The sequence below is a fragment of the Anolis sagrei genome, chromosome 3 (assembly GCF_037176765.1).
Source record: "Anolis sagrei isolate rAnoSag1 chromosome 3, rAnoSag1.mat, whole genome shotgun sequence".
NCBI lineage: Eukaryota > Metazoa > Chordata > Lepidosauria > Squamata > Dactyloidae > Anolis > Anolis sagrei.
The window spans coordinates 243,050,855-243,064,812 of record NC_090023.1 but is presented as its reverse complement, the minus strand read 5'-3'; the positions used below and the strand labels follow the sequence as shown (position 1 = coordinate 243,064,812).

The window sequence follows — 13,958 nt, the reverse complement described above, 5'->3', positions numbered from 1 at the left end:
GATGCAGGTGAAAAGTCAGGAGAGAATGCTTTTTTAACATGGCCATACAACCCAGAAAACTTACAACAACCCAATAAACTATGGGTTCTTTCAAAGCCTACAATCTTAGCAACAAAGGAGAAAAGATGCTCTCTAATATTCTTGCAATAATTTTCTTCTAATCCATAAACTATCTGGTTTATGTTAAGAATAAAAGACAATAACATAATAACAAGCAGCCATGAAGGTCTTGTGTTATTACTATTGCAAAAAAATGAAAAATATGTCAACGTCTTTAAAACCTATTTTTGCCTTTGCCTATAATAAGCAAACACACCTTCCATATGAAATAAAATTATCTTAAAACATATACCTGCTTACATTCCAAACTCTATTTTTCTAGATTTTATTTGGATTTTTTAAAAAAACTCCTCCCACAATTTTCCAATAATTCCCGAATAACTTTTAAATTCCCTTTTAATAAACTGACCTGAAAACTGAGCCAAGAATATTTTTTAATCTTACCAACTCATTTGAAAATATTTGTCCCATGGGTAAAATTAAGTTAGGAGAAGAAAACCTGTTTCTAATGAGACAATAAAAAGAGACATTGTAACATTTCAGGCCTGAGTGCCAGAGGTAGTTTTATGCCAATGGAGGGTTCCATGGATGTTAACAGCTTTATTGGGGCAGAAATGGGGGCATCCCTTTAGGTCAGTGGTTCTCGACTTGTGGGTCCCCAGATGTTTTGGCATTCAACTCCTTGAAATCCTAACAGCTGGTAAACTGAGCTTTCTGGGAGTTGTAGGCCAAAACACCTGGGGACCCATAGGTTGAGAACTACTGCATTAGGTGGAAGGATTCTTCTCCAAAAATGGAGGAGAGTCAATGCTGTATCCTAAGCTCTCAGACACAGCATCAAGGGGGTTAGGATTCAATAAGTGATCGTTCAGTGAAAAGTTTACTTCTTGATGCTTCTCTTCCAGTTTGTTAATTGTTTTCTCCACAATATGGGTTCCTTTATTACAAAATAGAATTTTGTAATTCTCCTGTATTTTTAATACCATAAGCTGCCAAAACAAGTAAAGTTTAAGGAATGATAGCATACGAGTGCAGAAGACACAACAACTTTAGCTTTGTCTCCTCTGTTTCTATATTGTTAAAGAAAATTACGATTGGAATTTAAATGGCCTAAGAAAATGAGTATATGTAGTAGAACGTAATTCAAAATGTGCTTGTTTGGAACAGTAAATTCAGCTGGTATTTGAAATATGTGCAAAAGGGAAAAACAACCCCACCTTTCAAATTGAGAGAGAAAAAGTAGATTACATGACAAACACTGAAAATGTGAGAAGTCAAGGGGGATAAACGCAGTGAGACAACACTGAATTATTTTTTAACTGCATGTAGAAACACACTGCAGAGGAAGTATGCTATGATTATCTAGGGTATATGTCTAGGTAATGTATGTCAACTGAATGTTAGTATTTTTTAGAAAAAAAAACACATATTTTTTTTCTACTTCGCTTGAACAAGGACTAGAGTCCTATTATGTCAATGGTGTGTGCTTCAAGCACCATAGTTGTTTTCAAGATATGAACTTGTTTGCCTTCTCCTAAAACATCAGCCCAATAACCCTTCATTCCCCAAATAATTGTATTTACTCTAGCTATGACAACATATTATTGAAACCAAGCAAAGGTTAAAGTTTGCACAATAAAAGTGTGATGGAAAATATCAAACCTTGATTTTGAATTCCAGCTGGGAGTTGATTGTATACATCATTTCAGTCCTTTCCATTTTTCGAGCACCTTCATTGCAGAGGCGAACCAACTGGGAAAGAAAAAAAATCATTGTCATGTATTCAGGATTGAAAGCATTCTTACTACTCTTTACAACATGATATTTTTCAGGAATTAATCATGAAGAGGAAGGGGGCTGAAGAGATTTCTATTGTACAAGTAACTTATCATGATCAGCTCTTTCTATAATATTGTTCAAAACTTCCAGTCACATCATCATCATCATCATCATCATCATCATCATCATTTTACTAACACTAGAACACAGTATGTCACAGCAAATGAGATCTATATGTTGGATTTCGTATCACAAAATCATAAGTCCAACACTTCCCAAGCGTCTAGGACTGTGTGATGTATTTTTTTTAATGATGTGCACCAATCCAAGTAAGGTGGCCTTTTGCAGTTGACAGATCGTGATTTTGTCAATGTTTATTGTTTCCAAATGCTGGCTGAGGTGTTTTGGCATGCCACCCAGTGTACTGATGACCACTGGGACCACCAGATCCTTTGCAATTCAATTTTGAGGTCTTGATAACGGCTGAGTTTTTCCTGTTGTTTTTCGCCAGTTCGCCTGTCACCTGGTATGGTGACATCAATGATCCAAACTTTTTTTTCTTCCACAATCATGATGTGTATTGTGTTCCAAAACTTTGTCAGTCTGGATTCGAAAGTCCCACAGTATTTTTGCATGTTCATTCTCCGCTACCTTTGCAGGTTTATGATCCCACCAATTCTTTACTGCTGGCAGGTGGTACTTGAGACATAAGTTCCAGTGAATCATTTGGGCCACAGAGTCGTTCCTTTGTTTGTAGTCCGTCTGTGCGATTTTCTTGCAACAGCTGAGGAGATGGTCCATGGTTTCATCAACTTCCTTGCACAGTCTGCATTTTGATTCATCCGCTGATTTTTCGATCCTGGCCTTAATTGAAATGGTTCTGATGGTTTGCTCCTAAGCTGCAAGAATCAGGCGCTCTGTCTCCTTCTTCAGTGTTCCATTCATGAGCCATAACCAGGTCTTCTCCCTGTCAATTTTCCCTTCAATTTTGTCAAGGAACTGCCCATGCAATGTTTTGTTGTGGCAGCTGTCAGCTCTGGTTTGTAGTGCAGTTTTCTTGTGCTGATTCTTTGTCTGCTGTGCTTTGAGAAGTTTCCGATTACTGACTTCAATTAAAGCAGGTTCTTGGCTTTCCTTTGCATATTCTGCCAGGGCATGTTTTTCTTCTTCAACTCCTTTTTTTACTTGTAAGAGTCCTCTGCCACCAGACCTTCTAGGCAGATAGAGCTGGTCAACATCAGTGCGAGGATGCAGTGAATTATGAATGGTCATGAGTTTTCTTGTTTTCCTGTCTAATTTGTCCAGTTCTGCCTGCGTCCAGTTTATGATGCCAGCAGTATATCTTATGATAGGTATGACCCAGGTGTTTATGGCCTTGATGGTATTGCCTCCATTGGGCTTGCTTTTGAGAATTTTCATGACCTTTTGAATGTATTCACTTTAGGATTTTCTCTCCAAAAAGTCTATTTCTGAAAATTTTCTGCATATTGCCTTTACTTGTTGTTCTGTTTGAGGCACTGATCAATCAAATTAGATATTATTATTATTATTATTATTATTATTATTATTATTATTATTTTATATCCCGCCACCATCTCCCTGAAGGGACTTGGGGTGGCTTACATGCGGGACCAAGCCCAGAGACAACAACAAAGTTTACCAACTAAAACATAATTAAAAACATAATAACATATCAAAATCCAATTAAACAATTAAAAACAGCAAGGTATAAAACATCATTAAAATGTATAAAAATTAAATCCTGATATGCTATGAGTATATAAGAATTTAAATATAAAGTTTGATGATGTTATAGTAGATTTTCACAAAGTTTCAGAATTAGTATGCTGTTATTCTAATATGATTTCATCATAATTTGATTCACACTATCTCTTCATGCATCTTAATATGCAATGTTTCTGTAATGTACTGATATCTTATAAATAAAATACAGAAAGTGGCCCATTTTTCATGACTAAAGGTTTGAGGCAGCAGTAACTGAATAGTTGTGCTCTGGACTTCAACGTAATTTATGCATAAATCTTCGTGTTTATATTTTAAAAGCACTAAGACAAAAATATTTCTGAATGCAAAGCAACAAAACAATTAGAATGCAATGCAACCCTTCCTAATATTCCTGTGAAAAGTTAACATATTAAGACTTTATTTCCATTTTCACCAAAAGAAATGCAAAAGTCCTTTTCCAGCAGCAAAGATCAAAATACAAGAACCTTAATGGCATATTCTATTGATTCTATCTATTTCCCAGCCATATCATGTGGCAAAATAGTTCAAATAAAAACATTTCAAAGACGTTAATGGGAACAGCTTTGTAAATGGCTGAGAAAATGGAGACAGATAACAAATATTTTCTAGACATGTCCCATCTAAACCTTGTATGGAGAGAAAAGAAGGCATAGTAAAACACAACCCAGCTCAATTTCCCTGTCAGTTCTGTAGGGGGAAAATTCACCTGGAGTTACTGAGAGAGAAAATACTTATATACGAGCAATTTCTATTTCTAGTGATGTTGTGTGTAGGAGGCATATTAAGCTATTTTCTCCCTTCAGTAGCAATGAATTCAGTGCAAGTAATGAGTAATTTGGAGAAGATGAAGATAAAGGCTTTTTAAAAAGGCCCAAGGGGTATCTTTTGCCTGGAAACTATTTGGCAAACTGTTAGCAAGGCATCAGAAGCATTTTATAAGCTAAAGATAAAAGTCATACTTATCACTGATAATTTAGTGGCGCCCACACAAGGCAAAACTCTACAAATCAGGAAAACTGCATTTCTTCTTCCTTCTACTGTCTGAACACTGTATGCTTCATTCTACCATTCCCAGGGGAACCACTAACAATATTGACTGAATAATTTAACATTGTGATATTAGCAAACAAAGCCAGTGCTTTGAATTAATCCATTTTATTTTACACCCTCTTATTCTCAGATGTTTTTGAGCAAAAAACAAGTATGATGCACATATGAATAACTTAGGGCAGTGGTTCTCAACCTGTGGGTCCCCAGATGTTTTGGCTTTCAACTCCCAGAAATCCTAACAGCTGGCAAACTGGCTGGGATTTCTGGGAGTTGGAGGCCAAACACCTGGCAACCCACAGGTTGAGAACCACTGATTTAGGGCATCAGAAAGCTAGTGTTGTTCCTTAAAATGAGATGACCACTTCTAAAAGAATAACTCTTCAATTTCTAAAAGGATAATTGTTCAAAGGATCAAATCAATATGTTTTTGTTATTAACCTGTTCTCAAGGTACTTATTTTGATAATCAATAATTAACTCAATGACAATTATTTACAAGAATAAAGAATCATTTCACAATAAGAATTAGGATAAAAGTGATCGCAGAATCTACATCTACAACCATTCTCCCTACAGGGGAAAGAATGGTTATCAACTAATCATACACAAAAAAGAAAGCTAGTATCAACATATATTTCACAAGTCTTCAGAGTCAAATCAACAAAGTAAGGCACATTTCAACAGAGTACACTGCAATTTTGCCCCATGTAGTAAGTTACATCCAGATTACAGGACGTTAGTGTTAAGACTCGGTATTATGAATTTATTTATTTATTTATTTATTTGCTTTGCTTGTATCCTGCAATTTCTCAGCCTTGTAGGCGACTCAACGAGGTTTACGCGGTTTATGAACACCAAGTTTGTACAGAGACTATGTATCTGGTGACATTTCAAGGGCCATAATTTCTTGAGCTTGTTCAAAAAGTCAGTGTTCTTTGTGGAGTGGCAGAAAGGCCAACTAGTAGTAACTGCAAGTTTGAAAATGACATGAAGTCATCCTTCCTTATTATTAGTTGCAGTTTCCTTCATACAATCATTACTTTGTCCAAATACAGAGATTCAAATTTAACAACAGAGTTCTTCTGATGTTATAGGATTTTAGCTTCCATGATCTTCCAGCCGGTAATTTCTTTACTATGGATGTATTGTTGTTGTATTTGTACATTGAATGTTTACCTTATATGTTTGGAATCCACCCTGAGTCCCTCCGGGGAGTTAGTGCAGAACAGCAATAAAGTGTTATGTTGTTGTTGTTGTTTTGGTTGTTTTTGTTACTACTATTGTTATTATTATGAAGGGTTCAGGGAGTTATGGTCCACCTATTCAAAGTATTGAAAGTTTAAGGATAGATACACCAAATGCACCAGACTAGATATAACAATTAATCAAAATTGATTTTACTTTTTAGGAGTACATGTTATTTTAGCACATACTAAAATGTCAAGTACCAGATTAAGCACAATTCTGAACACTAAAGACTAGAGGCTACGACAATGGTATATTAAGCATTTCAGAGTAAACATTGTAAATAACATCTTTACACCAAGAATATTTTGTTAACCATTTTCTGTTTTTGTAATAACTAAAGAAGCACAGAATAGTCTTATCTAATCCTGATGTAAACATGAGTGGATTTCAACTAAGTGGACATGATTAAATTGTAGACCAGTCATCACAATAACAGCAATAATCCTTTGCTAAACATACCTTGCTAACTTCTTTTAAAGCTCGCTTGCAAACTTCGTATTTTGGTGAGTCTTTATGTGTTTTCTGGCAAATAGTCTGAAACAAAGGGTGAAACCATTTATAACTATGCAGAAACTTTAGGTAAACCAATTTAAAATATAGCACACAGCTTTAAATTTCTACATTTGTGCTCTAGGAAAGCAATATATTTTGGTTCCTCCAAAGTGTAAATGCTGATTTTTTTCCAGGAATGGCAACAATTTGAATGATGAATAGAAGATCACATTTTTTACCACCCAGCTCTTTTGGACTTCATTCACAGAATCTCCTACCAAAAACTATGTTGGTTGAGCCTTCTAGGAGTTAAAGTTCAAAACATCTGGAGGATCTGACACTGAAAGCACTGTTCCAGATGGAAAGGAAGAACAATTAACATTAGATGTACCATCTCTAAAGAGGCATCATTCAAATCAATTTTCAGCTATACGTTAACATTTATTTTCCCTCTTTTCTAATTCCAAGTGGAAATACTCCTTTCCTCTCTTCATTTTAATAAAGCAAAACTGACCTTCATGATTTTAGTTAGTGAACTATTCTGAGGACTTTTTTTTAGCTATTTAGATCAAACAGAAGATGAAATTCAAAGTTTTGGAGGAACTCCATAAAAGTAAAAGGAGTTTGATTTTTAAATCAACATTTTCTAGACTTGCTTTCATAAGGAAACTATGAAAACAAAGCAGTACCAAAGCAAACATCCTGCACTGATAGGTTTCTAATGACAAGGGCAATATATTATGCTTTTTTAGTGAAAGAAGCCAAAACACCATAAAATTGTTCTATGGTAATATGTTGTTTTTGCAGTCCGAATGTAATCATTATTCCCAAATTGTTGGCAAGAAAACATGATCAAAATTAATTGCAATAAAATTGTACTTAATGAATAACAGAGCTAGGGTGGTTAAGAGGCAGAAGATCCAAGCACATCTTGCAAGAAACTCACTGGGTGGTCCCAAGCAACCCAGAGTACTTCATAGATCCTGCCATGATTCTTACTGCATTATTTTATTAAGTTTTCATTACCTATTAAATATTAAACAGAAATGCTAATAATAATCTACCAAAACTAGGGTTTAACTAGATGTTGCTATTAGCATACCCTGTTGCAGTAGTAGTAGTAAATTTTACTGATTAGCCCTTAGGCCATATCACAATACCAAACCAAACAAAAAGGCTTGATAAAACTTGATTACATTCTATAGAGGTAAGTTAAGTAAAACATATCCTGTTGCAAATAATAATAATAATAATAATAATAATAATAATAATAATCTTTTCACATTTTTCTAATGCCTCCTCTCTCTCCCTCTTTCTGACACCTCTCTCCCTCCCTTTCTTTGTCTTCTAGCATCCCCTTCCTGTTTTGACTCTCCTTTCCTCTCTCTTTCCCCAATATGAGTTAATAATTACAGTCAGCTCTCTGTATTTGCATGTTTAACTTTTTCAAATTTTATTATATGCATATTTTATTAATGTGGTATCTCTAGGAATCTTCAGGTTCTTCAGTGTAACTCTGGTCAACCACAGAATCATACTGGATGACCTAAAAATCCCCGGTGTGGCGTTTTTGTAGTTTAAATAAAATAGTGTTTTTATCCACAGTATTTCCACTTTCTCGCACCTCTAACTTCAGCAGTTGTAAAGGGCTGATTGTATAAACAACAATACAATCATGACATAAGAATTTTTCTCTGATTAAAAGGTAATAGTGCATCAGTCTCTGCCCATGTTCCCTCAGCTTCTTCCCTCCACTACTTCCCTCCTTCCAGATATTTCCAATATGAGGAATGTAATGATTAGGAAGATTCTCTATGTGCTATCAAAATACAGGCAACTTCTACTCTCATTCTGCATCCAATGCTATACTACTATGGAAAACCTCTGAAGTATTGCATTTAGAGCTTGACAGGCTCTGGAAAGCCACGTACTGTCCATATCTCTGCTGCAGAACCATCAGAGCAGGAGAACATCTGGCAGCTCTCTTCAGAGCAAGCCAAAGCTGCGCTCTGAAGGGATGATTCTGCTGTCTTCCAGCAGATGGGAAGGAATAAGCAGATCTCCTTCTGTTCAGAGCAACAGAAGGCCTTTTGATAGGGAGCGGCTCTAATTCATCACCCCCATATTATGTTGGAGTGTGGGAATTGTTCAGCCTTCCAGATGTTGTTGGATTGAAGTTCTAAGCAGCTTTAGCTAGCATAGAAACTATTGGGGAAGGCTGAAGCTGCAGTTCAACATTTGGAGGATCACAAAACTCCCACTCCTTCCATACTGCCATAGGTGAACATATCTTCTAGCTCTGTAACATGGTTGATCCTAAGTGTAAGATATTTGGCACAAACAGCCAAAGCAAAGGATTTCTGTAACCAATAGGATTTTACTATGCTTAGTATCAGCTGGGGCATACTCTTATTTTTTTCAGTTTTTTTCTGCTTCTTCAATGCCATCAGTTTGAATGTAATCTGGAGTTTAAAATGTCATGCTGACAATTTCTCTTAAAGAGTGACTTTCAAGAAATGTTTTGAGAATGGCAGAACTTAACCTGATCTTGGATAACTAAGAAGAAGGAGATGTTATAATTACACTTTTCAAACTGACATCTTCATAAAGCTAAATTAGTGTTTCTCCTGTTTTCAGCAGCTTACTAAAAAACTGATATCAATTCTCCTTCCATATGTTGCATTCTGAATGTCAACTGTTATAAGAATTTTTTTCTGGGCAAATGTAAGAATCTTACGAAAATTCAGAATTAATTAGGATCCAACAGGAAAGCAGCACCAGATATAGGGACGGACATAATGCCTTAATACTGTTGTAAAAAATTTAAGCATTTTTTTCTTAAGGATGTATTTCACCTGAACTGGACAACTCAAAGGAAAACAGAGCTGAAGTCGTAATGGAGTGGAATTAAATGTTGATTTCTAAAACCACTTGTATATATAAGGACAATTACAGCAAACAGAGAGCCATAAGTGCTTACATCCATCAGCAGTGGAAGCCGTGTGACCCTCTGCATTGGGAGAATAAGGAAAGAAATCATAGGTAGATTCCTACATTCTTCTTGGGACTCAATCCGTGACAGCACTTCCTTGAAGGCTGGATTAGTAGCTCTGTGCAAAATAATAACAATACAATGTTAAAGACAGTCTTAAATGTAAATTTTATAACATGTTTGTATAAAATAGCTAATACTTTCATATAAACTGGTACTTTCCTACAAACAGTGCCTATATTTTAAGTTCACAAAACCAAAAAGGGGAAATATGAACAACATCACAGCACAAATAAGCTAAAATATAAGTATTTGGCTCACAAGCACAGTCATTTAAAGCAAACAAACTAGGAAGCCTCAAAGAGGAAACTTACTCCACATTTTCCCCAGTTGAGATTGAACAGCAAACTACACCCAGACATATTTTAAATAAATAATAGCACTTAGGGCTATTCAGACAGAATCAGTCTGATGTTGGTGTAGCCAAAATGTCTTGGTTACTTTGACTGAATTCAGGATAATCTTAATAAACAGGAATACAATTATATATAAAATCAGAACTCAACTAATTTGTTGTATAGTATAGAATAGCATTAAATTGGCCATTTACAAAAATAAATGGTAGTTTCCATCACTTACAGTAATTTCTGGAGCGTTCTCTGCTGGTAGACTTCATTTGTGCAATATTTCACATAAGGATCAAAAGTTGAGGTAGTATGTTTTTCTACAATATCACTTATGTCATCTATGACTATGTTGTTCTGATGTCTTGCTTCAAGCTCCTTAAAGAACCTAGAAGTTAACAAATTAGAAGTCACATTTCATTGTGCTCTGGTATGTGAAAAGCTTATGGATCTTAACCGGCTGTAGAACCATACAAATATGTAGAGGTAACTTGGAAGGATTTGTGTGTGTGTGTGTGTGTGTTAGGAGTGACTTGGGAAACTGCAAGTCGCTTCTGATGTGAGAGAATTGGCCATCTGCAGGGACGTTGCCCAGATTTTTTGATGTTTTACCATCCTTGTGGGAGGTTTCTCTCATGTCCTTGCATGGGGAGCCAGAGCTGACAAAGGGAGCTCATCCATGCTCTCCCCGGATTCAAACCTGCAACTTGTTGGTCTTCAGTCCTGCCGGGACAAGGGTTTAACCCATTGTGCTACCAGGGACTCCACTTGGAAGGATCGTATCAGAGAAAAGTTTCAGCTTGTGTCTTTGCCAGAGGTTTGTGCACATGCTTTTATTCCAAAAATGATTGAATATAGTACAACAAATTGATTTTGTATGAGAAAAACTGTTGGCATTTCCAGATATACCTACCTTTCAAAATTATATCTCTGCAGTGTGTAATCTAATGGAAAGTCAATGCATTTGGATCCTATACTGTTACTGTTGCAAAAAAAAACCCCCTTGAACTTCAATGTTGGGAAAATAAACTTGCGCTATTTATTGTTCAATGGCTAGAAGATCTTACCACTTATATATCCCTGAACATGTATTTTATAGAAGCCAACTGGGAAATATGGTTAGCTTATACTGCTTTGCTGCCAGCTCATATTAATACCTTACACAAGTTTCCCTCTTCTTTTCTTCCCCTTCTCTTACTTTTTGGTTTGCTTTTCTTTGAAACCATACATTTAAACAAAAAAATGTGCATGCTTTTACTGATAGGAATCATACCATTCTAGATTTGTCTGTCAGGAATAGACTTCCAAAACAAAATGACTTTTTAATTGTTATAGGCAGTTATTCTTCATCAAGAAGAGGAAGCTCATATCCAGGCTTCAGGAATTGTTAGTGGACACCATGATTGCTCATCCCACCACTTTTGCTGAAGCATGGGGTTCTTCCTTGCACGTTCACACAGCAGCCCCTAAGTTCAAGAGTTATTTGGTGGCCACAGTGATCACACATCCTCTGCTGCTACTAAAATACAGGTTTGATGCAAGTCCATTCACCCAGCAACCAAAGGATTTGGGAGTTGGTTAACTGTCACAGTGATCATCCAATTCCCTCCTGCCGGAGCATGAGGTTGCTATGTGAATGTGCATGCAGTGAATTCAGAAGGAGCTGCAGACTCTGGTACCATTTTCATGTTTTCTCTACCTCCAACAAGTGCCTTAGGAGCCCTTTGAGGAGCCTTGTTCTCACTTCCATTGAATGTGCTTTTCCCACATGTTCATGCGGGAGCTAACTGTCTGTAAAATATACTACAGGTCACTGACTGTTAATTTAGTCTCAAGTTTTGTTATGATACAAAAATAGTCCCTTTAAATGTGTTTCACTTGAAACTAAAGTGGCTATGAGATAATGCTTTATGTCAAATTTCAGTATAAGTTAGACTTCTTGAGAGTTTATTTTCATCTTTATCTCCTTGTTAAAATAAACATCTGAACTGTAATAATCAAACATATCTCATTCTGCCCATTCCCAAGAGACTCCATTAAACTATCTAAAATGTACTCATATCGCCTTCACTACAGCTACTTAGAGAAAATAGCTAACTCTTAATCAATCCCTTTTACCCACTGACAAAATGAGGCCTCTCTGAAAATGTTCTCTGATTTAATTTGGTTTCTCTTGCTGAAGGGCCTTTCCATAATCAATATGCTGGTCTGCAAATTCTTTACAATTAAGAATGAAACAAGGGCATTGCTGACTCATTGACTCCAACAAAATTTAAAGGAAAAATCTAACAGCAATTTAAGCACATTACCAATTGCTTTAGGAAGTAAAGGATGGATGGGTATAAGATGTTGTCACAGCCACAAACTATTTGCTACAGTACTAAAAACTGTAGCTTTCCTGACACTGCCTAACCAGAAGTTCATGGTTCTTGTACAGCAGTTGTAGCAGTTAGTTACAATTAATGCCTTCATCAGTGCATAGCAGTATGTCACGTGGATAGGTAGGTAGTTAAATTTCAGGTAGCTGTCTTTTTGTGTACTGGTAATAAAGACAGCTGTGCCAGCAAATCAATTAGGGATTCTGCATTCAGCACTCCTTCAGATGACCAAATGAAAATGCTAATCTAGTCTTCTTTTCTTTTGTAACTTTGCAAGATTCCTCTTACACTTCTCTGATGCACACATATTCATTTTACTTTATTCCAAGCTAGTGCTTGGCTTCCTTCTGACAACAGAGTACAAAATGCTATTCATTTTTAAGAACAATATAGAGTAGTAAAGGTTTCCCTTTGACATTAAGTCTAATAGTGTCTGAACCGGGGGGTGGTGCTCATCTCCATTTCTAAGCCGAAGAGTTGGTGTCCAAGGTCATGTGGCCGGCATGGCTGCATGGAGTGCCGTTACCTTCCTGCTGAAGCTGTACCTGTTGATCTACTCACATTTGCATGTTCTCAAACTGCTAGGTTGGCAGAAGCTGGGGCTAACAGTGGGAGCTCACCCCGCTCCCCGGATTTGAAAAACCAATCTTTTGGTCAGCAAGTTCAGCAGCTCAGTGGTTTAACCCACTGTGCCACCAGGGGCTCTGGTAGTAGAGTAGTAGATAGAATTTAGATCATACCAGGAAAATTAGGATTCAGACCACCACTCAGTTATAAAGCTTGCTGGTAAGCTCAGACTAATCTCTAGAGCCTTATTTATCTCACAGTGTTTTCATGAAGGTTCTACAGGTTTCTTAGAAGCTAGGACAAATTATAATAAATACTCCCTTCACACTGTCTCGCCACACATCGAGATTTATAACTTCTTGTTTTCCCTCATCTCAAAATTTAAGAATATATTAAAATATGTATATATTTTAATCAAGCTGTTTTCATGAAGATTTGTTCAGTTACCACAAAGACTGCCTGAATTAGAGACTTGAAGTCTTTAAGGTGATTGCAAAAGCAAAGAAGACATCAGTCCAAAAAGAACAAAACTGCAAACTGAGATTACTCATTGCTTGTTGTCTAGATAGCTGAAATGTTATTATTCACAACATGATTGTGTAAAGGTATAGGAGTTCAGGAAAGAACTCACACCTCTTGATCTGGTCTGGCCCTTTCATCCTCACTGAGGTGCCAGAAAAGGGAAGCAGATACCAGCTGCCAGGAATTTGAACTGGAGTAGAGACAATCCACATCAAATAAAGCACGTATTCTCCCCTTCCTATTGGAATTCTCTTGGGTAAAAAGAAGGAAGGGGAGGAGGCGATGCCATTACATCCTCTTATTTTTTGCACCCTTGGTTTTCTGATTAAGTTTACTAATGGGCTGTGAAAGATCCAACAAGAACTCTGCAGAAAATGAAAAGGCTCAACTAAATATGTTCAAGAGAAGATGATCTGCTGTCAACACCTTTTGTCCATAATGATGTGAAGTGTTTGATGGCTGCAGGGCTTAGGAAAAGACACTAGTTCATTGTTGACTTATTTTCCACAAAAGTAGAAATATCACTTTTAAAAGTATTTTCTTTATCAGTCTAAGACTCGAAATGGAAAATGCCATCAATGCTGGTGAACTTTCAACATGATCATCAAGATGTTAGTGAGATTTCTTAACATCCTTATTTCTGAGATTCCCCAATTCACTATGAAATGAGAGATGGTTCCAGCCTTGCCCAAGAACATGG

The 13,958-nt window shown here is 36.5% G+C and overlaps 1 protein-coding gene across 3 annotated transcripts in view; it reads right to left on the bottom strand.

Moving 5' to 3' along the window:
- Positions 1-13,958, bottom strand: part of ARHGEF26 (Rho guanine nucleotide exchange factor 26) — an 83,265-nt gene that overhangs the window by 27,943 nt on the left and 41,364 nt on the right. For all 3 annotated transcript variants that reach the window (XR_009631010.2, XM_060767676.2, XM_060767677.2), the window contains exons 7-10: positions 10,027-10,179; positions 9,376-9,505; positions 6,363-6,437; positions 1,723-1,812 (exon numbers count right to left, since the gene is read on the bottom strand). Coding sequence is in view for 2 of the 3 variants with exons in the window: in XM_060767676.2 (XP_060623659.2) it covers positions 1,723-1,812; positions 6,363-6,437; positions 9,376-9,505; positions 10,027-10,179 (448 nt within the window). In the remaining variant the exon portion in view is untranslated. The remainder of the gene's footprint in view (positions 1-1,722; positions 1,813-6,362; positions 6,438-9,375; positions 9,506-10,026; positions 10,180-13,958) is intronic.